General features: G+C 30.3%; 4 protein-coding genes across 13 annotated transcripts; 3 read left to right on the top strand and 1 right to left on the bottom strand.

The window, feature by feature from the left end:
- Positions 1-348: 348 nt before the first annotated feature.
- LOC138940706 (wee1-like protein kinase) lies at positions 349-8,239 on the bottom strand. 2 transcript variants are annotated; one of them, XM_070309828.1, is made up of 4 exons: positions 7,653-8,239; positions 5,559-5,889; positions 4,016-4,904; positions 349-3,912 (listed from the first exon to the last, which is right to left on the bottom strand). In XM_070309828.1, the coding sequence occupies exons 1-4, from the start codon at positions 7,891-7,893 to the stop codon at positions 3,628-3,630; spliced, it is 1,746 nt and encodes a 581-aa protein (XP_070165929.1). In that variant the 5' UTR covers positions 7,894-8,239; the 3' UTR covers positions 349-3,627. The 2 variants fall into 2 exon arrangements, with proteins under 2 accessions (XP_070165929.1, XP_070165928.1); XM_070309827.1 differs by having other exon boundaries at positions 4,016-4,907; positions 7,653-8,238.
- A 2,853-nt stretch (positions 8,240-11,092) lies between these two features.
- On the top strand, positions 11,093-13,141 carry LOC138940576 (prenylated Rab acceptor protein 1-like). Its single transcript, XM_070309585.1, has 4 exons — positions 11,093-11,583; positions 11,900-12,133; positions 12,250-12,449; positions 12,660-13,141. Exons 1-4 carry the CDS (start codon positions 11,516-11,518, stop codon positions 12,764-12,766), a joined length of 609 nt encoding a protein of 202 aa, XP_070165686.1. The 5' UTR covers positions 11,093-11,515; the 3' UTR covers positions 12,767-13,141.
- Positions 13,142-13,524: 383 nt separating this feature from the next.
- On the top strand, positions 13,525-20,117 carry Subdued (anoctamin 1). 7 transcript variants are annotated; one of them, XM_070309627.1, is made up of 11 exons: positions 13,525-13,712; positions 14,351-14,600; positions 14,850-14,975; positions 15,050-15,529; positions 15,653-16,046; positions 16,167-16,399; positions 16,477-16,674; positions 16,973-17,405; positions 17,561-17,766; positions 17,897-18,184; positions 18,362-20,117. In XM_070309627.1, exons 2-11 carry the CDS (start codon positions 14,469-14,471, stop codon positions 18,683-18,685), a joined length of 2,814 nt encoding a protein of 937 aa, XP_070165728.1. In that variant the 5' UTR covers positions 13,525-13,712; positions 14,351-14,468; the 3' UTR covers positions 18,686-20,117. The 7 variants fall into 7 exon arrangements, with proteins under 7 accessions (XP_070165728.1, XP_070165725.1, XP_070165726.1 ...); XM_070309624.1 differs by having other exon boundaries at positions 14,264-14,600; XM_070309625.1 differs by having other exon boundaries at positions 13,525-13,757.
- Positions 20,118-20,839: 722 nt separating this feature from the next.
- LOC138940599 (sorting and assembly machinery component 50 homolog) lies at positions 20,840-23,909 on the top strand. Of its 3 annotated transcripts, none has more exons than XM_070309631.1 (8): positions 20,840-21,035; positions 21,297-21,380; positions 21,507-21,590; positions 21,665-21,883; positions 22,063-22,277; positions 22,353-22,725; positions 22,927-23,112; positions 23,571-23,734. In XM_070309631.1, the coding sequence occupies exons 1-8, from the start codon at positions 21,015-21,017 to the stop codon at positions 23,643-23,645; spliced, it is 1,257 nt and encodes a 418-aa protein (XP_070165732.1). In that variant the 5' UTR covers positions 20,840-21,014; the 3' UTR covers positions 23,646-23,734. The 3 variants fall into 3 exon arrangements, with proteins under 3 accessions (XP_070165732.1, XP_070165731.1, XP_070165730.1); XM_070309630.1 differs by having other exon boundaries at positions 20,841-21,035; positions 22,927-23,216; positions 23,571-23,673; XM_070309629.1 differs by having other exon boundaries at positions 20,842-21,035; positions 22,927-23,221; positions 23,571-23,909.
- The last annotated feature ends 3,753 nt before the right edge of the window (positions 23,910-27,662 follow it).

The raw sequence follows: 27,662 nt of genomic DNA, 5'->3' as shown, positions 1-27,662 counted from the left end.
GTATGCAGCTTTAAAATACATGCTTTTTTTTTATTAATTTTAAAATAACATCTCAAATTCAAAGATAAAAAAAGAGAGAATATGAAAAAATTCAACAAGCAAAAAAATGCAAACCATATAATATTAACAATTATTTTCAAAAGTCAGGGTATGCTAATGTAATATTATTGAAATTAAATGAATCACCCTAAGCCTTCTAGACATTTATATAAATTTCTACAAATTAACTCCATTAATTTATATACGAGATAGCACTTTTAGCAATGCTTTTTGAAACTATCCAAATAACTATTTAGATTATCTGAAAGTACAAAGTATTATCCTTGGTTTGTGATTATATGATAGAAATTTTAAGAGTGGAAAGTATAACAGCCTGTTTATTATCATAATAATAATAACAATAATAAGAATTATAAAGGTATTATACGCATGCCCATCCTGTGGGATCAGAGGTCACAGGGTGAACCTGATACGCACAAAAAGACCAAAGAAATAATATAAATAATATAATTTATAATTAATGATATTAAATGTTTCAAACAATTTACGTTTAAGCATGGTAAACAAGCATATATCTATAGTTTAAGGTTCACCCTATTGCTGACACGTATCTATTTCGGCACTTGCTTTCTGTTTTGTTTAGAAAGATATTCACATATCCTTACATAATGTTATACATAAATGACATAATGCTATATATAACTTACATAATGCTATACATAATTTACATAACACGCTATACATAACTATTTTAAATAATTGTAATAGCTTATAAAATTAGACACAAAATTAGACTATAAATGTCTAAATGCGATTACTCTCACAAAGTTTCTTGTCACATGTGTTAATCACACTCGCGCGCGCGCGCGCGCGATAAATGAGCGCAAGATTCAGCGAATCTTGTCATCACGTCAAAAAAAGAACAAAAAACGTATTACAAACTAATGGGAGATATCTCATACAAAAATATGTGGACAGATCTATTCATTATAATCAGTAATGTATAAAATACAAATTGATTTGCATGTTATGCTCAGTAGAGTCAGTAAAAATCACAAGATTTTATAAAGCGAATTTACGATACGCGACTTATCGGTTTCTTTTTTTTTAAATCTTTTGCGAGCATAAAACAATTCACATAAATTTACATTCAGAATTATACAAAATATTACAGTAAGAATATACCAATACAAATAATAAAGTATAAAATAATACAAATTTCAATATGTTAACTAGTGTTATCTCATCAATTAATTTGATCAATCAAACTGTTAAATCAATTAATTGATTCGATATTCATCATATTATTAATTTGCATCATTTTATAAAAACATTTTAAAGTGTGATAAATGCTTATTTTCGATTAATATCCATATAAAGAATATGAAAGAAAAAGATACATTGATGCAAAGACTATTATCTTATTATAATTTTACAATTAAAAAGCAAAAACTTATATATTGATCTACAGTGCTTAGCACAATGACGATTATCCTTAACAAATATCCGATTTAAGGACCCATTCTTAAAAAGATATTGTCTCCCGTATAGTTAATTATATATAATATAATTGTATGATTAATCGTTTTCGCTCGCAAGAGACAGAAATAGTCGACAAGTCGCATTTCTTCTTAATACCAAAGAAATTAGAAAGAATAACATTTCAGCACATCTTAGCACAACTTAGCAAATGACAAAGTAAAATTTTACAATAATGTTTACAAATCAATCTGTAATAAACTGTAAGGGTAACATTTTCTTTGGGAAATCGTGAAATTCTGCAAAATGAGTTTCAATGTATCACTCGAGCAACATAAATATTTGTTATATCTATTATTTGTGAGTGTTCTCATTACGAGAATAAAGACTTTAATGAAAGAGTTAAATGCGCAAAATATGACATGTAAAAAATATAATGAATGTAGAAAAACGATTAATTTTCCATTCATAATTAGAAAAATATAATTTATACGTAAATAATATTTGTATGTGTGTGCCACAGCACATTTCAAAAACCTTGTAAAAATTTTGTGACAAGTATCAGTCAAAAACTAAAAAAATCAATTTTTTTTATTTTATCTTTTTGTTTTGTTATTTGTAATAACTATAGCACCTATCTGCTAATAACACTAGACAAACATAGATTATTAAGAAACAAACATAGATTGTTACATGCACGTGTGTATAGATGTATGTATATACACACATACACACATCAATGATTATTCTAAAAATGTATAATATATGACCAGAAATACAAATTTTTGAGAGTATATGTTGTGGAAGATAATAAGCTTATGATAAAATGGTATCAAAGTAAAATTTAAGTTTCTAATTTTATATTTTTTTGTTATTAATGGAAATGTCATACTAGGGAGTATCAAATGTCATGCTTGTGATCTTATAAACCAATTATTATTCTACTGAATTATTAGCAGAATTAGAGATAATACCGTTTTGGAATCAAATATTAATATTAAATACAAGCAAAATTATTTGATAAAATCATTTTGCAGTCGCAATCAGTAAAAATAGTTAATTATTGTATATCGTTTGAAATGCTGATAAAAGTAATGAACATTAATTTTTTATTATAGCATAAGTATAACGGCACAGTAGCAAATAATAGTCTAAATATGTTTTACATAACTTTTTATAATTAATTGTCTTTGTTTGTAATAGAAAACTATGAATCGCATTAATGTAGAAATGGTTTTCTCTGTATGTTATAATTTTTATACAATCAGAATATAATAGTTTAAATAATGTCATAATGCAATCATTTATAAATGATGATAATAAAAGGCATTGATAATTAACTATTAAGCAATAAACATCATATTGTATAAAATGTTACGTTATAATAGAAAAATATATTTGTCAACCTGAGATTTCGCGCTATAGATATGCTTAAGTTACATCTTAAAAAGATAAAGAATAGATAGATTTTTTGGCAATACAAGACAAAAAATCAATAATATCGAGAGGCAATATGTTTCTCCCTCCCTCCCTCCCTCTCTCTTTTTGTCGATATTATTGCTTTTTTTTTTCCAGAATAAGTTTTAACCAATGGCGCTTTTTTTTCTCTTTTCTCTGAGCACATGCAAAATGAAATTAAATATAATTTTGAAACATGCTGAATACTGAAAGTACATGCTGATAGTATACAATTGATGCACTATATATCTATAAAATATAAAACCATTTTTATATGCAAAGAAAAAGTTGCTTTCGATCAATTAAAATTCAACCGACTACAATTCCGAGAAGAAGACTACAGTTTATATCGTTTCTGCGACATCCATGAGGAAATCTAATGGAACTACCGCAATAATAAACATGATTATAACTAAACGGTTAGACGACGCGACATTTTCGAATGTCACTGATGATTGCGACCTACAGCTACATATGATGGTATCATAGACGTTTGTTTAACATTATTGTATGAGCGAGAAGAAAAGTATCAAGTGTGCGATAACGATGAACCGAAAATCAAAGCCGGCATTTTTCGCTTTTTACATGCGAAAATTTTTTACCACTTAAGCAACGTAGAAGCTCTACGCATTGATACTCTTCCGCTATATACAAGTGCTGTCCGTTATAGCACTATACAATATAACAGCACTATATAATGCTGTTACTACGATTGATCTTTTTGCCTATGACACGAGGTCGCATAGTGACCGATCGCAATTGTTTGTCGATATTATCAGTGACATTTGGCGCGATATTCTTCAGAAATATCGCCGCATCCTTTAATCGCTTAGTTAAAATCTCATTTTTTAATTTCTCCAAACTTAATTCCCTCCGCAATTGCGCTTTAGTTTTATTCCCGAGCGGAAGTAAAACTCTGTGCTGTGTCAAACAAGTTGCCGATGGTCTCATCTGCGGATCGGGGTGAGTCATCAGCTGCAAATAACGCAAAACAACAATCATCAATGAAACATATTTAAAAAAAATACAATTATATTCTCTTTGTTAAATCTATAAAACTTTAGAAATAAAATTGTACCTTCAATAAGCTGTTGAGATCGCGACCATAATGCGGTAAATCTGGTACATTTCCTTCTCTCAATCTATGCCATTCAAGCCCGTTCTTCGGCATGGGTCCCGCGCCACCCGCTTCATAAACAGTCAATCCTAAAGCGAAGATGTCAGCCTTTGGTAGATGACTATATTCATCTTGTAGGACCTCCAACGGCAGATACCTGCAATCGCCCTCCTCCACATGTGGATTATTGATGGAAGTGACATGGCCGAGGTCACCAATCTTGTATGTGATCTCGTCGACAGTTTCGTCCTCCTCGAAACCGTCATCGGTGGAATCATAATTGCTCGATGGTAATTTTCCCTCCCTGGAGATGAATATATTCGCGGGTTTGATATCCATATGCACCAGTTGCATACTGTGTATGTATTTTAGCCCCTCGGCCACATGTAGCAGCAACTGACGCATCTCCGCTTTGCTAAACTGCTTTTTCTCTTTCTGAAGATTGGTGATCGCGTCCGCGAGACTGCCGCCGTTGCAGTATTCGTTCTGGATGATCATATGACTGTCCTCCGCCCAAGCGGAATAATAGCGGACTACGTGTTGATGCTTGCCGAGCACGGCGTGGGCATATACTTCATTTAGTGCGCTGGATTCACTGACAATACCCGCGATCGGCTTCCGGCTCCTCTTGACAGCATATGTACAGCCGTCCAGCCGATTGATGCACTTGTATACGGAGCCGAACGAGCCGCTCCCGATCAAATCGAGTTCGTGGAATTCTTTGTGGTATCGCGATATATTTGAATCTTGCAGTGCCACGCGTTTTGTCGCGTGTTCGTATTCGTTGTCCGAATCCTCAGAATCGGCGAGATCAAACTTTGGTTTTTGCATGTCCGGTGAGCTACCACTACTACTATTTAAAAAGAGAAAGAGAAGTGATGTATATACGCGTTATTATGTTTTCATTTATTTGAGATACTTTAACAAATTCGTAATTGATTTTTCTTTATAACAAAAGTTATAATAGACTTATATATTTTAAAATTTTTAATAATTTTCACTTTCAAATCTCAAATTTCATCTTCATAGATGTATAATCATATATAATATGGTGGCATAATATTCGTTTCTGTGAATAGTAAATGCAAATTCTTATAATTGTATTCTTTTAATTTTGCCTTGTTGTTAGATATAATGATTAATAAAGAAATACATAAATGATTATTATATAACAAAGTCAAAAAGATTTCTCTAAATAGTTCTCTAAAGCCTATATCAGATTACACATTGAAGATCGAGATTGAAGATTAAAACTTGAAATTTGACCAATCAGGACAAAGAAATTTTAATTCCTTTTGTTCTAATTAGTCAAATTCTAATCTTTAATCTTCGATCTTCATTAGCCAATATGTAATCTGATACAAGCTTTAATCTCTGCTTAATAATATAGAAATTTGTAATCTAGATTATTATATTCCCAGTTAATATTCTTTATATATTTTATTAGAAATTATATAACATGGAAATTTAAAAATAAAACGAGATATACATTCACAATACTTACCCATTGAGACTACGTTTGGATCTGCTTCTTTTCTTCGCTGTTATTAACATGCCAGTAGGTGTAAATGGATTTAAATTTGCTACAGGTTTGTCGGACTTATTTTGGTAACTGGGACTTATCTTAGAAGGTCTAGGTTTGTCTAGGAAAAAAAGTCTGGTACATTTAGATGGAAATGGAGTCTGCATCACTATATTCTTCTCTATCATAGTTTTAGGAGTAGTAGGCGAATCAAATAAACGTAAGGCCCTAACACATTTGTAAGGTGGACTACACGTCTTCTCAGGATTATCATCTTTATGACTGATGACAGGAATCTTGACGGCTGGAGTACCTATAATCAAACATTTATCTAGGATAAGTCTTCAAAGTCATGAAAATGTTTCATATATAACTGAATAAAAATTGGAAATAATTTTCTTATAAGTAATCATTTTACAAATGGTTAAAAGAAGCAATGAAGAAAAAAAATAATATGCTTGAAAGATAATTTTTGAGTAGAACATAACATTCTGTAAAATAAATTTAAAATTTAATGAATCAAAATAGCTATCTAATAAAAATATATAGATTATACAATTATATTTTCATAACATGACTTACATTATTTATTTTGTATGTGTGTGTATGCATGTAATTTGCAACGTAATAACTAATTTGCTTGTTAGATAATACAAGAAGTATATTATACATATTCAATAACAAAATATAATATATCTGTAGGTATATTATATTTATATTTTAAGAAATTAAGATATACAAATATTCAACATTGAATATCAAAAATTTTGTTTAACAAAATACAGATATACCATATATAGATATCAATTACTTGTCTCCTTTTTTAAAAAGGCATAATTATTTAAATATGATTAATGAAAATTTTTGTTCTGTGTGTGTGTATGTGTGTGTGTGTTAGCCATATTAAAATTAATACATAAATATAAATATATATATATACATTTTTTAAATAAAAAACATTATATATTTATAATTGCGTAATCACCAGTACATAGAGGCTTTATAATTACTGATGTTACAGTCCTAATTTAAAAAATAATTGTAATAATGTAATATAATTTATGAACAAAGAGAAGCTTATATATAAATTTTTTTTATAAAATAGTCTTATAAAAAAGAACAATGTATGATGCAAAAAAATTGTCTAAAAATATACTGATATCAATTATTTTACACCATGCATTAAGTGTTATGACGTCTTTGTATATGCAATGTTCTTCAGAATCTATGCAAAATATAAACATCTTATATTGATGTATATAAAGATCATGAATTGGTAAGTAAATTCCAACAAGCATAATGGATCGATTGTAATTTTTCTCGAATTGTGTCATTTATATTAAAAATAAATGCGACAAAAATGTAGATGTAATTCGCGGGAAAACATTACAGCAATACAAGTTCATTGAAACTTATAACGTACGTATAGATATCAACACAAAATGTTTATATTTTGGCATAGATTCTAAGAAATATTGCAAACACAATAGAACACAATGCGATCCTATCGTATATTATTATACAAATATATATATTCAAATAAGCGTTACAAATGTATATGAAATATCAATAACGGAAGATGTGCTGAAACAGATATATAAAGTAAAAAATATACAAGAGAATATAAAATATCAAATCATCTAAAATCACGATCAAATAAAACTTCTTCGTCAACAACAAAATGCGTATGCACTACGCTACAATATTTAAAACAACAAGACTATTTCGATAAGAAATATTTGTTGTACAATCGATACGAAGAAAAAAATCCTTGTTGTAGATAATAAAATCAAATTTATGCTTTTGAAGCGAAGTGAATAGAAAGTGTAAGTTTTTAGCTCATTTATTTGGATTTTTTTTCTTCTTTATTTTCTTTCTCTTTATTAAAATAGAGAATGTGAGTTGTATGGAAAAATTTGCAATTTCTCAGTCTTAAAATTACAGAAAGCGTAATTTCACATAAGACGCGTAAAAATTTAATTTGTAAACAAATATCAGACAACGATGCACAAGGTAACATTCGACGTGGGGAATAGGGACGCTAAGGAAGTAGCATAAAGGGGGAACGATTCTAACCTTCTGAAGGAGAAATCCTGTTATTATTGGTCGACTGACTCTCATCGATGCAATCCATCGTCTCGAAGAGCTTCCGCGGCTGCAGCGGGGGCGGCGTGCCAAAGTCATCCGCGGAAGTGTTGCCGATGTCGCAGTCGGAGTTATTGTCAACGCGGCAGCTCCAGCTCAGCTCCTCGTTCTGCATGTCGCACGCCTCGTAATGCAGCTTCTGCATGGCCTTCATCGCGACGCGCGGTATCATCGCGAAATCGCGCACACGCGGATGAAGGGGTGAAAAGTCTCGCGCGGTGCAACGTTAACCGTAAAAAAATTGTCGCAGGACGAAAAAAAAAAGAAAGAAAGAAAGAAAGAAAAAATAAAGATGATTCACCACGTTGTCAGAATCTCATCACGCGACCGCATTCATTCAAACTGCGATCATTCTACACGCTCCTCAGGTTCGTTATGGTATAGCCGGTGGCGGAGCACGGCAAAGGCGACCAATCCGCTCGCGGCTTACAAAACGGACCGCCCACTGCCGCTGTAACGCGTGCGCCCATTGGTTCCGGTGCTCTCGCACAATGATCGCGATTACCGTCATCTGCTCCTACTAACGCCGCTACCGGCCGCACATTGTGTGCGTATATTTCGAAAATTCACACTTTCACGTAAATTCTGGCGAGATTGAAAAAAAAATATAAAAAAATAAAAACAAACAAAAATTATTTTTCTCTCCGTTCCTTCGTTTCTCTAACAGTCAATTTATTCCGAATATGTATATCGAGACTACATCTTGAACTCTCCGTCGATTGTTTCTCGAATATGCACAACGTGCATCAAATAAAATGTCGAAAAATTCATTGCATTTGGTATTTAAATTGTATTTACTCATATAAGACAATACTTATATATTGAGATATTACTACGCACTTGTTTTGACATGCAATAATATTTTCTTTGTTTTTATATATATATATATATATATATATATATATATATTTTGTAATACGTGATATTATTATTAAAATTACTTTTATAAAATATTGTTTATAAAAACTAATGCGCATAAAGGATATACAAAAACATATTCAGGCAAATATTATTTTGTAAACGAGACGAAACTAAATCCGGATCTCGTAAAAGAGTAAAATCTGATTTGTTATCATCTGCTCGATAATGCGCTACTAATAATAATTTTATCGCTAACGAAATGTGTGTGCGTGTATATATTTTAATTCTCTATAAATATTTTTAAATATGTTAAATACGATTTATCGATTATTGATACAGGATAATAGCGATAAAAACGCGGAATAGCCATTATTTCCCGAATATCATCGATGACAAGTATATATATATTTGTGCAATATCGCGGCAGCTGTGTTTAAGACGAGAACGAACATCTGCCGCTGACTATTTCATCTCTTTGCATTCGTCTGTCTCAAGTCGGACGAAGGCTGTGGCTACGATGGGCGAATAATTTTGCCAGGTAAGAAAAAAGAATACGACGATGGATATATTGTATTTACGGTATATGTACTCCGATATATACCCCGTATACGGTTCGCACGTGGGAGCCGTTTTCCTTTTCCCGAACAAAGAACGCGTTCTTGTGTTTTACACTGCGTAAGGAACTTTCTTCCAACAGCTGCAATCTGGCCAGCATGCGAGTGCGAGCGCGAGCCGAAAAAGGCCGAAGGCAGGGTCGAGCGATGAAGATATCTCTCTTTTGTCGTCCCTTCTCTCTCTCTCTCTCTCTCTCTCTCTCTCTCTCTCTCTCTCTCTCTCTCTCTCTTTGTATTTATCTATCTCTTTCTCTCTGGTAGAAACAGAAATACGTAAGAGATACGTTGTGAAGATGAACCCTATAATACATAAACCAATATTTAATATACATTTTATTTCTGTATATGTGCAATATATACTCATACAACACAGAACATTGCAGCAATATTGCAGCAACATTGCAACATTGCCGCAATGTTGCTATAATGTTGCAATATTGCTGCAATGTTGCTGCAATGTTCTGTGCTGTATGGGTATGAAAATCATCGAAATATCATTTTGCGTCATTATATATACAGGGTGCAACAGAGCGTCCGTATCAGCAGTTTTTTTGAGGAAACAACGCATTTTCGTGAAAAATGTTTCATGTAAAAGTTGTAGAGCTCTAACCCATACAGCAGAGAACGTTGTAACAACATTGCAGCAACATTGCAACATTGTAGCAACATTGTGGCAATATTGCAAATGTTGCTGCAATGTTCTGTGCTGTATATAGGAAATGGCGTATTATATAATAATATTAGTATGATCTTGAATAGCATCGTCAAGATCATATAAAAATCACTTTAAATTTTTTAAATGGAACCCTCTATTTTTCATTACATATTCTTATAATTTACCTCGAGAGCTTTCCAAAACACTATAATAAAGTATTTTTTCATTAAGTACTTTTTGAGTTATTTTATATTATAATATATATGACGTATTTTTTGATATAAAAAATAAAATATTTCGTAAAATATTCAGTTTTCGATAATCTTATCGTAATACTTTTATGTACAGAATAATGAGACAAATCAATTAGTGCCAAAAAAAAAAAAAAAAAAAAAATTTTCTTTTGAAAAATATATTGTGTAAATAATTTTCTTAAAAACAATTATATTTTTTTATACTCCTTAATTGCTCCGTCAGAATCCACAATTGCTCCCTTAATAGTTTTTGAAATATTTACAAAAAACGTAAAATTTATCATTTTTACTCAAAAATATATTTCCAATAATTTTCTGCAACTATATCCAGCATGAAACGATCGCTCTTTAATTACTCCATATTGCTCCATCATTATTTTTATGATTTATTGCATTTTTTATCGAAAATTAACAAATTAATCATTTTCCAAGCGACACCGTCGCCACCTATCGGCCGCCTATCGGAACTATATGGCTCAGCAGCCAACGGCGAGAATATTCAAATATAATATAACAGCTCTATTGTTTATAACTATATCTCAAAAGGTTTAATCAACGTTTCTTATTTATTTTTTGATAGAAAATAATTGCACCTCGCTTGCTCTATTATGATATTCGCGATCCCTCCACTTGTATAATTAATCTTTTTATAATATATTTGCAAAAAAAAACCAATAATTTTCTTGGAAAAACATATTTTCCGTAGTCTACTGCAAATATATCCAATATAAAAACGATTGCTCGTTAATTGCTTCATATTTAAGATCGTCTTAAGCCCGTATCAGACTATGCATTGAAGATCGAGATTCAAGATTCAAGATTCAAGATTGAAATTTGACCAATCAGAACAGAGTACAGAGTATGATCTGTTTTTAAGCCGCGTCTACAATAAGATTTTAAGCCCTAAGTCTTAAGAAATTGACCAATTACAGTCAAGTATGAGAAGAATACTTGACTGTGATTATGCGTCAATTTCTTAAGGCTTAAGGACTTAAAATCTCTATTGTAGACGTCGCATTAATGAGATTCGCAGATAAATTTCGAATAAATTCTGTTTGATGTTGGATGTTACGAATTTCGGGAAGTTTTTCATAAATGAACCGATTCTTTTAGTAAATGAATATAATTTGACCCGAAGATGGATAACAAATAATGACAAATGAAGTTTGACAGTATCGTTCTAGCTAAATGTCAAATATGCTCGTTCTACAAGCTGAATCTTTTTATATTTTTTGTATTTAAAACAAAATACATATCCACATTTCCAGGTGGAAAAGAGAAAATATAAGACGTAGAGAGTGTAAATAAAGGGAAAAAATCGCGTGCTAGAATAAGGAAGTAGAAGACAGCTGTGAACGCAGTGGTCTTGGAACCAGTAACGAGAAACTTCTGTATTTTTCATAGGAAATCATGGCGCATGTAGAGATTCCGATGGGAGATATGCAGGTTTCGTCAGAAAAGCATAAAGTTACGAATGGGTAACGTTTCAATTTGATACGCAACTTCTTTCGAGATTTGATATAATTTAGCTAATTTGTAAGCAAACGTCACAGTATGCATTGGCGTAACATGTCAAAACATAGAGCATTGTTGTTTATTTATTTGCTTATTAATTAATGTGGAATAATGTGCATTACAAATATATGTTACGATTTTAATGTTAGAAAAACTAGAGACAAAACATTTATATATATACAATATATAAAATCAAGTAGAGAGAGAATCCTTTGCTGTTTGATCTGATTTATTACGTTACGCTCTGTAATCAATTTCTCCATATGTATTATTTTACAGATTTGAATTTCTTCAATTACCTCAACTACCACTTAATCAAATAGGTTATCCTCAAGCTCACGACTGGATTGAACATAGAAAAGCCAATATTCGACCTTGGTCATTATTTCTTAATACAAACAACATTAGGCTACCACCTAATATAACGAGATTGAGTAAACGAGTTGTAAAGAATATCGAATATTTCCAAAGCAATTATCTATTTGTGTTTATTGGATTAGTCATATATTGTTTGTAAGAGATATTTTTATTATATTTTATATTAATACTTTTTAGCATAAGATGTATATAACTATTAATTGTTTATGGATGTCTCTTAAGACATCACTATATGATTAAATGTATTTTAGAATCACCTCACCTCTGTTATTAATGACAGTTGCTGCCTCTCTTGGGATATGTTATAAACTCTCTCAGCGGCATTCAAAACAAGAATTAACAATATTAAATCATAAACTGACGCTAGCACAAGCATATTCTATAGTTGCAATTTGTTCACTGCCTGTATTTTTTCTGGTTGGTGCACATGCAGCTGTATTTTGGGTACTTGGTAAGTAAGATATCTTGAAAATATAATTTTACTTATACAGAATAAAACATACATATATACATATATAATAATAGTAATAGTAATAATAATAATAATAATACATATATATATATATATATATATATATATATATATATATACATACATATATTAGATATTATATATAAAACACACACACACACACATATATATATGCAACTTCTTTTTCAGGAGTCTCATGGTTTTTGATAACGTTGCACGCTGCCTTTTATAATATCGATGCAGTGTTGAATCCAGCAAAGGAAGAACTCGATATATTAATTATGCAAGAAGTATGATGTCACAAATAACTCATTTTCTATTAAGAAAGGATAAAATGATTTAAAAATTATTTTGTTCTTTCTTAGTGGAAAAAATATAAAAACAATATTTATTTATGTAAACTATAAATATTATCAATAATTAGTTTATTATATATATTGATATCAAAAAATATATATATAAAATAATAGGCACAGTGTTGGGAAATAGAATATACTGTAATTTTCTTGCAAACAAAACTGGGGGGGGAGTTATTGTTTTTTTAATAAAATTTAATAATATATTTTTTATTAAATTTTTTAAAAATTGTTATGTATAAAAGAAATAAAATATTATATGATTTACTGAGATGGTAAAAATTAATAAAAGGAAAACACTTTATATATGTATTTTAAATAAACTTAATTTTCTTACAAAATAAGATTTAAATAAATAATAAAACAAAATAGAGAATAAGCGCGATTTAAAGAGTATATTTTATCGTCCTCCGATAACAAATATCTTCACGGAAATTTACTTCCGATTAGAAATCAGTCATATTTTCAATGTGATTGCATATATGTGCAGGATAATAAATTACTTGTTAATTGGTCATAAATTAGGTTGTTTATAGTTAACATTAAATTAGGTAACATTAAATGTTTCAGATAACATTTTGTAAATTATATATTAAAAAATAGAAAATGATTTATATTTTATTCAAAATTGAATAAAATTAAAATAAATTCGTGACATATTTGTTCGTGCATTTTCGCTAACAGAAAATTGTGACTTATAGCTATTATTCGGAATATGACGCGGCATGTTAATGTGCGGTTCAAAGTACGAGTCACGTAGCAAGAACTAATTATTATAAAATCCGTTTTTTTTTCTTTTTTTATTATAATGATATAATTGTGTCACGTATTTAATAAGAATAATTCGAAAAAGAAGAACGATCGAGATAGTCCTTCAGGAATAAAGGTGCCAGAATCATTCGATAAATGGTTATTATAAGGACAGTATCAGGTAGGACTACGATACTATCTCTGTAATAACATCATTGATTTAAAAAAAAAAAGGTGCAATTTATTTAAACAATAGGCTATTAGCAATTAGCAGACTTGTGTGATTGTTTTTTTCGTGAGTATAATTTTTAAAGCATGTTGCCTTTTGGTTAGCTTTCGATTAGCAGAAAGAAAAGCATGTTTGTGTGTATTCTTATGATTTATTTATAATTTATGAGTTTACTTTTTCGTATCATATCTTATAAATCTATACAAAAAATTAAAAAATTAAAATTGTGCTGTGTAAAACTGTGAAAGTATGGAAGCTTGTCGATTACATTTAAATTTTCACCTGTTGCAATTCAAGCCATGATTTTGAAATATTAACTTTGATATATAAAAAAAACTAGATATATATATATATATATATATATAAAAAATGTGTTGCCATACTTTTTGATTATATAATATTTTGTAAGCTATTTTTTGGGGGTTTGCATGATGTACATGTTATTTGGTTTAAAAAAGGGTTTGAAACTCTATGAACTCTCATTGAAAAATGGAAGAGGATGATGAAGAGGTTTCTCTTACATGCACACAACGGCGAACAAGCAGTACTCCTGGATTAAGTATATATCAATCAGTGCAAAACGGCTTAAATCAAGGCTCGGAACAAACATTGTATCAAAGTGTTCGTAATACTCTGTATGAAGACGCGATAAGTGCAAACAGTATGCACAGTGCTGTCTCTTTGGATAATCTTCATCCTTCGGATGATTTGTCCACTATAAATAATGATACAAGTGACACAGTTATAAACGATAGCTGCACAGATACAAGAAATACTATATATGACTCAAGATTGGTAAGAATCAATTCTCTTACATTTTACAATCAATACGTATAAGATGTTGTCTTTCATTTATTACTTATTGATTATTATTAGAAGTATAATTGTAAATTGTTTATAGCAATATTTAATTTAACAGATACTATTGAATAGCTTACAATTATTTTTGTAATTGTAGAAGATTGATAGATTGTTGCACTTTGTTAAGTTTGACTGTTACATATTTTTTTAAGAAATATTAATATAATAATCTTTATATTTCAGCTTTCTCATTCTGGCACAAAATATAGTTTATATTTTCATGATGAAATTCGCTCAATCGATTTTATACTTGTGTGGGATGAGTTTAATGGAGAAGCGCAAACCTATCGTAATGTTGAACGCAGAAGGGTAAATTCAAACAATTCCTTGTACAAAATGTATGCCAATTTTATGATTTGTGAAAACTTATGTCATATTTTTAGATATTTGAAATAAATCTCGAGAAAGAAGGACTGGAACTGGAGTATGAACTGGTGGAAACAAATGGCTTACATTTTATAAAAATTCATGCACCTAAGGAAGTTCTACGACGATATGCCGAAATATTGAAATTGAGATTGCCTATGAAACAATTGCCTGGCTGCCAAATACATCAAACAAATAGCAATCTTATTATCCAAGAAGTCAATACGTTTATTCGACGAATTATGAGTAAATATTATGTTGACACAACCATTTTTCCGACAATGAAGCAAAACCTTACAGCTGTGTATAGCAGAGATAAAGAATACTTATTCGATCTGAATTCGCCTAATTTTTTCACATCGGCAACTCGGTCGCGTATTGTACAGTTTATATTGGATAGAACTAGATTCACAGAAACCAAGGAAGACGATTTTGCATTTGGTATTGAAAGATTGATATCTGAGCATGCATACGTCGCGGCGTACCCGCTTCATGATGTAAGTTATATTTTTAAAATTTTTTATCTTTATTTGTAACTAAAAAAAAAGTTATTTTAAATGTGGAAATATAAGATGCGTTTCACACTTCATATACTTTAAATATATTATCTTTTTTCACAGGGAAATCTACATACTGCAGATTCAATGCGCTATCTTTTGTACACTGAATGGGCTAGTTTGAGAAAATGCCTCCATTATCAGCCCTTAGATTATATTAAAGAGTATTTTGGTGTGAAGATTGGACTTTACTTTGCTTGGCTAGGATTCTACACTCATATGCTGATTCCAGCTAGTATTGTTGGTCTTTTATGTTTCATATACAGTTGCTCTACTTTGTATTACAATGAACCAAGTGAAGATATTTGTAATCGCAATGGTACTATCGAAATGTGCCCATTATGTGATCATTTTTGTGGCTATTGGGATCTCAAGGAGACATGTTTACATGCGAGAATTACTTATTTGTTTGACAATCCCTCAACTGTGTTTTTTTCTATATTTATGTCATTGTGGGGTACGCCAAAATTATTTATAATTTGCTAATGAATAATTACTAAATAATTATATGGCTATGTTACACCTCATTATATAATATTTCATAACTTTATGTGATATAGCATTGTCATTTTTATAGCTACATTGTTCCTTGAATTATGGAAGAAATACTCTGCCGAAATAACTCATAGATGGGATTTGACTGGTTTAGATGCTCAAGAAGAATATCCTAGGCCACAGTACTTAGCACGGCTTGCGCATATTAAAAAAAAATCTATTAATATTATTACAAATACGGAAGAGCCAAAGGTACCATATTGGAAGATGAGATTTCCTGCCACAATTCTTAGTTTCTCAGTTGTTCTACTTTTGGTATGTCGAATTGTTTTTATTGTCTATATGAAAAAGAATAAAAAAAGTAACTTTTTTAATATATTATAATTTTACAGATAGCTGTAGCTATGGCTGCTGTGCTCGGAGTAGTCTTATACAGAATGTCTGTTTTAACTGCATTAAGTGTTTATGGGCATCCTATGGTAACCAGTTATGCTATATTATTTACTACTGCTACTGCTGCAAGCATTAATCTCTGTTGTATCATTTTGTTCAATTGGCTATATGTTTGGCTGGCAGAATATTTAACAGAGGTAATATTGAGTGAAAATATATTTATATGTAAAATTAATAATAATAAAATATTCTCTATACTATATTTTATCCACTTATTAACGTATTACTTATTGAAAAAATAATTTTAATTCAAATAAAATTCTTTTCATTCTCTATACTGATTAATAATTTTCAAAAGAATGATGGATTATAGTTTTAATTAAAATTTTATTGTCAAATAGAAAAAAAATGTGACTAGAATCTATCTTGAAGGTAAAGACATTTTATTGTTTTTTTAACAAATAAAAATTCCATATATTTTATTATTGTTTTCAGCTTGAATTGCTTCGTACTCAGTCTGAATTTGATGACAGCTTAACCCTAAAAATTTATTTATTGGAATTTGTCAATTATTATGCTTCCATATTTTACATAGCCTTCTTTAAAGGAAAATTTATTGGCTATCCAGGAAATTATAATCGTTTCTTTAACTTTCGACAAGAAGAGTGCGGACCAGGTGGTTGCCTTTTGGAATTATGCATTCAATTAAGTATTATCATGATTGGCAAACAAGCTATGAATACTATCTTGGAAATGCTTTTTCCACTATTTTATAAATGGATGAATACTTTGAAAGTCCATGTAGGTGCAAAAACATTGAAAGATCACAATATGAGATACTCGTCTAGAAAATATTTGCAGTGGATCAGAGATTATAAATTAGTTGAATGGGGACCCAGAAGTCTTTTTCCCGAATATTTAGAAATGGGTAAAGTACACGAAGCAATATATATTATACTAACACAATAATAAATAATGAAAGTAATGCATTTTTTTATTACACACAAACACACACACACACACACACACACACACACACACATATATATATATATATATATCAACTAAAAATTTTTTTTACAGTGCTACAATATGGATTTGTTACAATTTTTGTCGCTGCATTTCCCTTGGCGCCGTTCTTTGCATTATTGAATAATGTTTTTGAGATGAGATTGGATGCGAAAAAGTTATTGACCATGTATAGAAGACCGGTCGGACAGCGCGTGAGAGATATAGGCATATGGTACCGCATTCTTGATTCCATTTCCAAATTATCCGTTATTACTAATGTAAGTTTAACTTTTTATGCAAGGAAATAGAAATATGGAATTTAATAATTGTATTAAAGATGAAGTTTATGATTTAATAATTATATCAACTATTTTTTTAAATAGCACATTATCACTTCTATTTTTTCAGGCATTCATCATAGCTTTTACTTCAAATTTTATACCAAGGCTGGTTTATCGTATAACAATTTCTGATAATTATTCATTAGAAGATTTCCTAGAGCATTCTCTGTCAAAATTTAATACTAGCGATCTGAAAAATGGCACTCAACCTATGGCGTCATTAGGTCAAGCCCCAATCGAGATTTGTCGTTATCAAGATTACAGAGAATCACCAGACTCGCCAAACAAGTATGATTACACCATCATGTTTTGGCATATACTAGCGGCTAGATTAGCTTTTATCGTCGTTTTTGAGGTATGTTTTTTTATTCAAATATATGTTAATGTTTAGATTATTTGCTTTTCGCATCGATTTATCTTCTTTCAATCAGTAAATGAAGAAGATAGTGTGTATCGCACATTTATTGGGCTATTTTATATACAGTTACTAATAATTATTAATTATTATTATTATTTTGTGTATATTTTGCAGAATGTCGTAGCATTTGTGATGAACTTTGTACGGTGGTGTATTCCTGATATAAGCCCAAAATTACGGGACAAGATACGTCGCGAAGCGTACATCACCAATGAGATTATCATACATCAAGAAGCATTACGTGCTCTGGAGAGACCCGAGACTGATGTTGTAGAGCCAAGGATCACGCAAACATACGTAGTCGCCAACGAAAGTACCGACAGATGGAATAGAGTTATGAGAGATTGTCTCTCGACTTCCGAACTCGATTTAGAGGTCCATGGGAGTCCTCTCTCTCCGGTTAATACAACTCCGCGTATTAGCCCTGCTGCAGTCTAAGCAAGAAAATTCGTTAAATTGATGCGAATCTATGCGGGTGTAATATAATTTTCTGAAAACTATTAGATTAGTGCAAAAAGTATGTTGTTTTTGTCAAAATATTAACGATCAGACATATATTTTATTCTCTCTCTCTCTCTCTCTTTGCTTCTATATAAATAATTGTTATTAATTAAAATAGTCACTATTATTATACACAGTCACCATATTTGATACACTTTTTAAAATTTTAGACAAGAAAATATAATGAATTTTTTAGTGCAAAAACGATAATTTTTTTGCATCAAGAATCTAAAAATATCGTGATTTTCGCTAGTCGTGAGATAATTCGTGAAATTTGACGGAAGAAGATATTATTTTTGAAAGTATATTTTAATGGAAGCCACAATTCTCTAAAGCGGGGAGCACACACTTTTGCATATCCTTCTGCATAAGGAAATTGACCAATTAAATTCCTTATGCTTATGATTATGCGCTTATGCAAAAGTGTGTGCTCCCCGCTTAAGGCTGGATTCGGAGAACATGCTTTTAGCGCTATAGCAATCCTCTGTCCTTATTTAACTTTCGGTAAGTAACAAAGATAGATGATACTTTTAGGACGTAAGCATGCTCCCTGAACTTAGCCTAAGTACCTTTAACTTTCTAACTATAATAGATGCCATATAAGATGCATATGCTATATTTTTCATGGCGGAAATAAGAGTTTCTACAAATTTTATAAACTTTATTAGAAAATTAAGATTGAATTATTAGAGAGAAAATTGTGATATACATTTATTGCAACTATTATTTTGAAGCGATATTATAGTGTAATATGATATATCTATTACTGTTATTGCTAGAGTTTCAAATTTTTAATATCAATTATAATTGTTAATAACTTTTTTGGAATCTGTATTCTAATATTCTCAGTTATTCTTGTATGTCACAAAAAAGATTTTGAATATGTTATACATATGTAACAAGAGAAGGATGTCTCCTCTCTAATAAGATAGTTGTATAGGATGTCTCGTATCTAATGTGTTTTTGGTGGAAATAAAATCAATATGTATAGTCATTCAACTACCTAGGTGTGATTGAATGATAAATTATATAACATCGTGCAAAATATATCATTGAACACAATGTTAAAAGACATCCTATATATACATATCAGAAATATAAATATATTTAGTAACTGGATTGTGCAAAATATTATGTTGTAAATTTATGTATATTTGTGTGTGTATGTACACATACACTCATGCATATACATATATTTTTGTGTGACAAAGAAACGCGAATTTTTCTGATAACTGATTAACTGATATAAATTGTATTTTGAGAAGAATCTTATATATTTATTTAACTAATTATATAGATCACTACTTTGATATTTGCAGATTTATATTAAGATTCTCTTCTATAGAATATTTTATATGAGATTAATGATCTTCCACAACATCTCTCTTTTATTGTTATACTATAAAAATATATATTTTAAATTTATATATTCTCTCAATTTACACAATTTATTTGTAAATATTTTAAACAAAAGAAAGAATAATAATAAAAAGTTACTATACATCAACTAATTTTTATTTTGATTGAATTTTACATCACACTGATTCTTAGAAATATCGATTTTTTTAGCTACATATTTTTTTGTTATGCGTAATTTTATCGAGTGTTTCAATTCTTTATTCTCTTACAAAGCGTAATTTTTTATATTATTAATATCTTCACTTTTTAATACACTTATCTTTATAGGAATTTAAATTGTAATTTACAAATTTCAATTTTGTCGAAAATTTTTATCAAACATCGTTTTTAGATATTGATAAGAGAAATATTAATATTATTAAGAGTGTATTCCAATATTTACTATCAGTATTGTAAAATCTATAATTTACGTTACTATAGATTTTCATTACTGGCAGTGACTATCAGAATGCAGCCTATGATAGAAGGCTACAAAATATTTTTTCAAAAAATACATCTATTGAATAGATATAAGATATTAAAGAACTAAAAAAATAATGATAAAAGTAACGACTAATTCGTTATTCGCGGTTTTTTTTCAAAAAGTGATATCTTGATACGTGACAGACAAAGTTATCACGTGTGCCGCGCATGTTAACATATAGTACTGCATTCGCACCGGTGATGGCATTGGTCATGCCGTACGATTTGTGTATGTGTTGTGTGTTCGATATATTTCTTTTTGTATTCAACATTTAAATTGTATAAATTTTCCCTTACATTTTATCATCGCGAAAACGTCACAATATCGATTTTGGTATGAAATTTTAACGCGGCAATTGAAAGAAAAGTTCATCGATAAAATAAAATGGGTATTGTCCACGCTAAGGTATATGTACATATTTATTATTAGAAATGCGGCATAACCTAAAAACCTTGTATAATTCTCGGAAATGAGTAATCTCTAATAATATACTGATAGGTCTCTAATAATATGCTGATAGATAACTTTAATTTTCATCCGAATTTTCGAGAATAACGATTAATATCGTAGCAAATTTTACGTAACTCGTATGTTTCTAATTCCGTTAAGAAATATATATATATATGTATGTGAACGTGGTTTAACGAGCGGATATTTTTTTTTCAGGAACCCTTCAATAATCCTTCAGGCTTAAATCAGTCATCTAAGGATAATATAAATAAACACGATGGATCACCAATGGGTGACTTTGTATGTTTGCAGTTTATATTATATTACAATTTAGTATATTTTCATAATATTCTATTTAAATATTTTTAACTTTTATATTATTAGATAAAAAATTATGTTAAAATTCTATCTTTATTTTTCTTGCAGCCAACATTTCTCAATAATAAATCTCGGATACATAAGGAAGAAGAAAATGTACAAACAAAACGTATTGTTTTACAGACAGTTAAAGTATGTAAATTATTTAAACGCAGTTATCAAATTTTTAATTACAGAATTTCTAAAATTGCTTTTTATTACGGCAGGCACGAGTCGACAAAATACATGTGGACGGACTTATGCGAACGAAAGACGATATAATCAAGCCACAAGTGATGGATTTGTTTAAAGCTAAAAATTTCAAGGATGTTATTGTACGTGCTTATAAAGTACGAGAGAAATTAGATGCTTTGGGATGCTTTAAAAATATCGGAGTTTACATTGACACCAGTCAAGGTCCTGAAGCCACCCCTGATGGTGTAGAAGTGGGTCTATATAATTACACATTAATTCAACAAATACTAAGTAATTTTTCAGTTTTAAATGTATTTCGTTACCACATTTTGTTATCATAAACATATTTTATTAAATGCAATTTGTTATTGTATATCACATGTGAGAATGTATAATTGTAATGTTCAATAGGTTGTATATTTGCCATTAGGTCACTTTTATGGTACGTGAAATGAGACGTTTGGTCGGCGGTATTAGCACGATGGTTGGGAACAACGAAGGATCCTTGATTATCGGTGCGAGAGCGCCAAATCTGTTCGGAAGAGCAGAACGTGTTCAAATGGAGTACTCTCATGGTAATAAAAGTTCGATCAACTTCAATGTATCTGCCATTAAACCGTTTCCACAGAGCTTATACAATACAGTGTAAGTTGGAACATTGATGTATCTGCCTAATTTTACTGCATTAAATTTGTATTAATTTGGATTAATCCTTTATAGATTAACTGGTACTGTATTTAGCACGACAAACGATTTTCCATGGTCTGGTTTTAAACAAAACGATAAGGGATTACTTTTTGACATGGAGCTCAATCAAACCGGCACTTCTAAACATAATATACAGTATGAAGCTGCATTTAGAAACATAACTTGTTCGAAACAAGCGGCCTTTCGCGTTCGGGAACAATGCGGGCCGAATTTGAAATCCGCATTGAGATATATTTGGACAATAGATAAAAGAGATTCAGCTATATTTCCCGTTACTGGGAACCTCATGCGATTAACAACAGAGATGGCTGGATTAGGTGGTGACATAGGTTTCTTAAAGAATGAGCTTACTATACAAAATAACTGGTCGCCACACAAGTTTCTTGTAAGTTTTCATTTATCATACAAAATATTTTTACAAAATATTTGTCATTTTGAGAAATTCTATATCGATTGTAAAAAGATATAAACAAAAATTTGTAGAGAATATGTCAGAATTAATTTATAAAAAAATATAATCAAATAACGGAAGTGGGGAACGGTGAAGATGCGATTGATCCATAGAAAAATTTTCTATCTTTGATAGACATTCCAACTTGGCCTTCAGTGCGGACTATTGAGTGCAATCAGTAACGATATGAAAATAAGCATCGCTGATCATTTTTTCTTGGGTGGCCCGCTGAATCTTCGGGGATTCGATATGAGAGGATGCGGACCGCGCGACAACGGAAATTCTGTGGGCGGCGAGATGTATTGGGCAGCGGCTATTCACGTATATACGCCACTTCCATTTAGACCTGGTCATAATGGTTTCGGGAATTTATTTAGGTTACACGGTTTCGTCAATGGCGGCAATCTATCCAACTCCACTTTCACGTATAGTAAGAGTGATACGATAATTATACATTGACTCTTGTTTACCATGGGAAAAATTCGAAAGATTGCCATTGGAGATTGATTTGCTAGTTAAGAATTGCTAAAATCTTAATTTTTTCAAAGCAATGAGACATAATAGAATGAAAGTGAGATTTAAAAAGTGGAAAAATTCATTAAATAATTGCACGATCAATTCATACTATCTGCATTATCATTTATATTTGTATCTATCTCAATATCTTGCTTAGGAACATTGTACTATTCTCTTAATATTTAGTTCATTAATTGCTTAATTTCATATTCCATTAATTAATATATATTGAATATATATTTATATACATTATAAACTTTCAGGAGATCTCTTTAATGAAAACATGGAGAATTTCACAGAGAACGTTCGGTGTGCCGTCGGCGGGGGAATCGCAATGAAACTAGGAAACGTTGCCCGTATAGAATTGAATCTAATTACACCTTTGTTGTTCGCGAGGAGTGACGTGCTCCAACAATTTCAATTCGGTATTGGTGTACAGTATCTTTGAATGTCTTGATAGTTTATTACATTTTGTGTCATCTCTGATGGATTTAGATATAAATGAAGGTAGTGAAGTTACATGTGTAAATTTATTTTTGTTCACTTATCTGACAGAAAGATTCACAGTGTAAAATATTCGTAATAAAGTTAAATGGTATCCATTATTTTCTTTGATCTTTACGAGTACAATGAAAGGACGACTACCTGAAATCCATTTATTCAGATTGCTGAAATTCGTATTGCAATAGTCAAAAAATATGAAAAACTAATTTATATAATTATTCAACAATATAAGATGACAAACGATTTATTGCTTCAACAATACAAATATGACATTAGAATCAATTTAATGAAAAATTTTCATATCATTGTTATACAGGGTGTAACAGAGCACCCATTCAGCAGTTTTTTTGAAGAAGCAACGCATTTCCGTGAAAAATGTTTCATGCAAAAGTTGTAGAGCTCTAAGTGGTGCATTATATAATAATATTAGTATGACCTTGAATAGCACCGTCAAGGTCATATAAAAATCACTTTAAATTTTTTAAATGGAACTCCCTATTTTTCATTACAAATTCTTGTACCTTACCTCGAGAGCTTTCCAAAACACTATAATAAAGTATTTTTTCATTAAGTACTTTTTGAGTTATTTTATATTTTAATCTGACATATTTTGATATAAAAAATAAAATATTTCGTAAAATATTCAGTATCCAATAATCTTACCGTAATACTTTTATGTACAGAATAACGAGACAAATCAATTAGCATGAAAAAATAATTGTTTTTAAAAAAATTATTTACAATGTATTTTTTAAAACAATTATTTGTTTTTTTTGCACTAATTAATTTGTCTCATTATTCTGTACGTAAAAGTATTACGGTAAGATTATCGAGAACTGAATATTTTACGAAATATTTTATTTTTTATATCAAAATATGTCAGATTAAAATATAAAATAACTCAAAACGTACTTAATGAAAAAATACTTTATTATAGTGTTTTGGATTATGACATTACCAAAACATTGCTCAAATCAATACAGAATAAAATTAGTAATAGTAATTAGTGATATCAGTGAATGTATGCGTGCGTGTTATGAAATGGAGAAAAAAAATCGAAGAGCGGAGGTGACGGAGAAAATTAAACGTGACCCTGAATAACCCAAATAATCGGTAATTTAAGGGAAAGTATTGGAATAATGAAAAATGATGAAATAATTTCGCACGCGTAGAACTAGACATTCGTTTTTTCTCAACACGAGTATATTTTATGGAATGCAATATACGAATGTAAATATTCCATTTGTGTATCTGTTGTTTTTTAGATGATGCAATCCTTACGAATATTTTTATCATATGTATGTATCAACTAATTGTTGATGATGACTAAATAATTTTGATGACACACATGGAATCAGCCAGCTATTTTTAGAATGTTTCAGAGAGGCCACAATATATATTAGTCCATCGCGAATTTATTTAGGATTGTTTCTATCAATTTCTATGTATCTTTTTGTTTTTGCATATTCTTTCTTTTTTTCTACAAGAACAGAGTAATTCTCTTTGTCATTCCAAATTCTAAATGCTGGGCTGCGTTCGGAAACATCATCTGTGTACACACTATAGTGTCGTTCTATCTTTGTTTAACTTTTAATAAATAACAATGATGTTTCCGAACGCAGCCCAATAAATGCAAAATAGTATAACTAATATATATATATAATATATACACATGTCTTTCATTATATTTATTAGTAATTTAAATAGACAGCGGGGAGAGATGAAAATGATAAATGTTTTCTATTTTCCAAAATTTCTATTGGCTTTTTCGAACGCCAATCGTGGCAATTCGTTTATCGGAAAATGATATACTATATCAGCTTAGATTAAAACGAATGCTACGCAAATAATGCCACAATCTTCAGCCTAAATGCAACTTATCATTGAACGCTCGTGATCGAACGAGTATGCAAATAGAGAATTCCATATCTTTGAAACATGCATTAATTATTTCGCGATGCATATTATCTAATTCATATACATGTAACAAATTGCAAAAAGAGAACACTACATATTGAGATTTATTTTTTTAACATAGATTTGTTCTCTTACGCGATCCTATATTATTACAAAGAATAAATAAAATATTAAATTTTTTTCAATGTATATTATGCGTATATTTTACGCTCGAAATAATTTTGTTCAAATTAGTTGTAAAACAAACACGCGTGTATATATTTCTAAGTGAGCAATATAAATTCGTGAAATGCGTTCGTATATAAAGATTAAATGCCGGTAAATGAATTCGATGCGATTTTAAGATACGAGAAAATAAGCGACAGCGAAAACTAAAATTTTGCTTCATGCATTTGTATCAGTATCATTTTTTGTTTGTTATGTTCTGCGACCGCAAATCGATGCCGACACACGCAATCTGACTTGCTAATTGACACGACTGAATCATTAGCAAGAAAAATAAAACGCAAAAAAATAGAACGTGCGTTTTCTCATTGAGTTTATATTTTCTGTTATTGGTAATTAAAATTAGCATATAATTTCATTAATTATCGCGAATTACAGAGGAGAATAACTCTTGTGTGTCTCTATCTGCCACAGCATCAAAATATAAATCTCATTATCGGTGAAACATTTGACAATATTTTAACGACTTTAACGGTTTCAACAAAAACTTCTATTGTGTTTTACAAACAAACGTGTTTATATGATACATATGACATATCATGTCATCGTATCATGTCCATGTACAATATAGTTTAGGGTAAACCACTGACCACTGATCACTTGCGTGAATCACACTTTCTAGAAGTGAATAATCTTTATTTAACTTCAGCTTAACGCCAAGAAGTGGACTTGGTTTACACAATACCTATAACTCACATCCCTTTCTCATTCTCTCGTGCATACCCTTATAACTACTTATAACTACTTACAACTACCTTATAATCCTATTTTTCTTATAACCTTCTCCTTCTCCTTCCAAATTTTCCTTAATAACCTTCTTTTCGCATCATCTAACACATCACTCCACAATTTTTCCTCTACTTCATTCTCATCCTTACCTATTTCTATAAATCATCTTTTAGTTACATCACAATCTTTAAAATAATGACATACAATCCTCGCTTATACCGCAAAATACACAGGCATACGCTTCCTCCCCTAACCAATATTTATTTCTATCCTCCATGTTTCCGCACCTTAACCTTAATAAAGCCCTTACGCTGTCGCCTAAATTTTCTATATCCACATTTCCTTCCCTTAAATACATTGGCCCTTTCAATCTTATTTCCAAATCCTTGTATTTCTTATTATATCTAGCTTCCCTAATTTTATTATCCTCTAATTGTCTCTGCACTTCCCTGTTCCTCACTTATATAAATTCCTTCCTCTCTTAAAATTTCTAATGCTTCAATACCCCACCAATTTCTCTATTATAATATTTTTCTCTCTCCTTACTATACATATCCCCCCCCTCTCTATTTACTTCTTTTTCCATCCAATACTTTTTTACCCATCTGCTTTCTTCCATACCTCTTATCTTTTCCTCATATCTTCTAGCTCTTATACCCCACTCCACTTTCTAGAAGTGATTGTTTCGTGCTATTTGGAACCTAACCTAACCTAACCTAATACTAACCTATCACGTGATCGCTTTAGCAGACACATGCTTAGATACAAGGCGCTTCGGGCACCATATCAATTTTTTTTTATTAAAGACAAGTGTCAAGTATGCAACATCGCATGCATATAATTTTAAAAGAAAATTTATTTGAAAGTAATAGAGCAAATAAGGAAGAATATTCGACTGTGATTGATCGATTATGCGTTTTTTTTCTAGATTGAATCTGTGTCTCTTTGGGAACGCAGAAGCATCTCTTCTATCGACATCC

The sequence above is a fragment of the Polyergus mexicanus genome, unplaced genomic scaffold, assembly GCF_030449975.1.
Source record: "Polyergus mexicanus isolate NDT 795.1 unplaced genomic scaffold, iyPolMexi1.0 SCAF_17, whole genome shotgun sequence".
NCBI classification, from domain to species: domain Eukaryota; kingdom Metazoa; phylum Arthropoda; class Insecta; order Hymenoptera; family Formicidae; genus Polyergus; species Polyergus mexicanus.
Note: the sequence above shows the minus strand (reverse complement) of the source record. Positions and strands in the feature narration are given on the sequence as shown.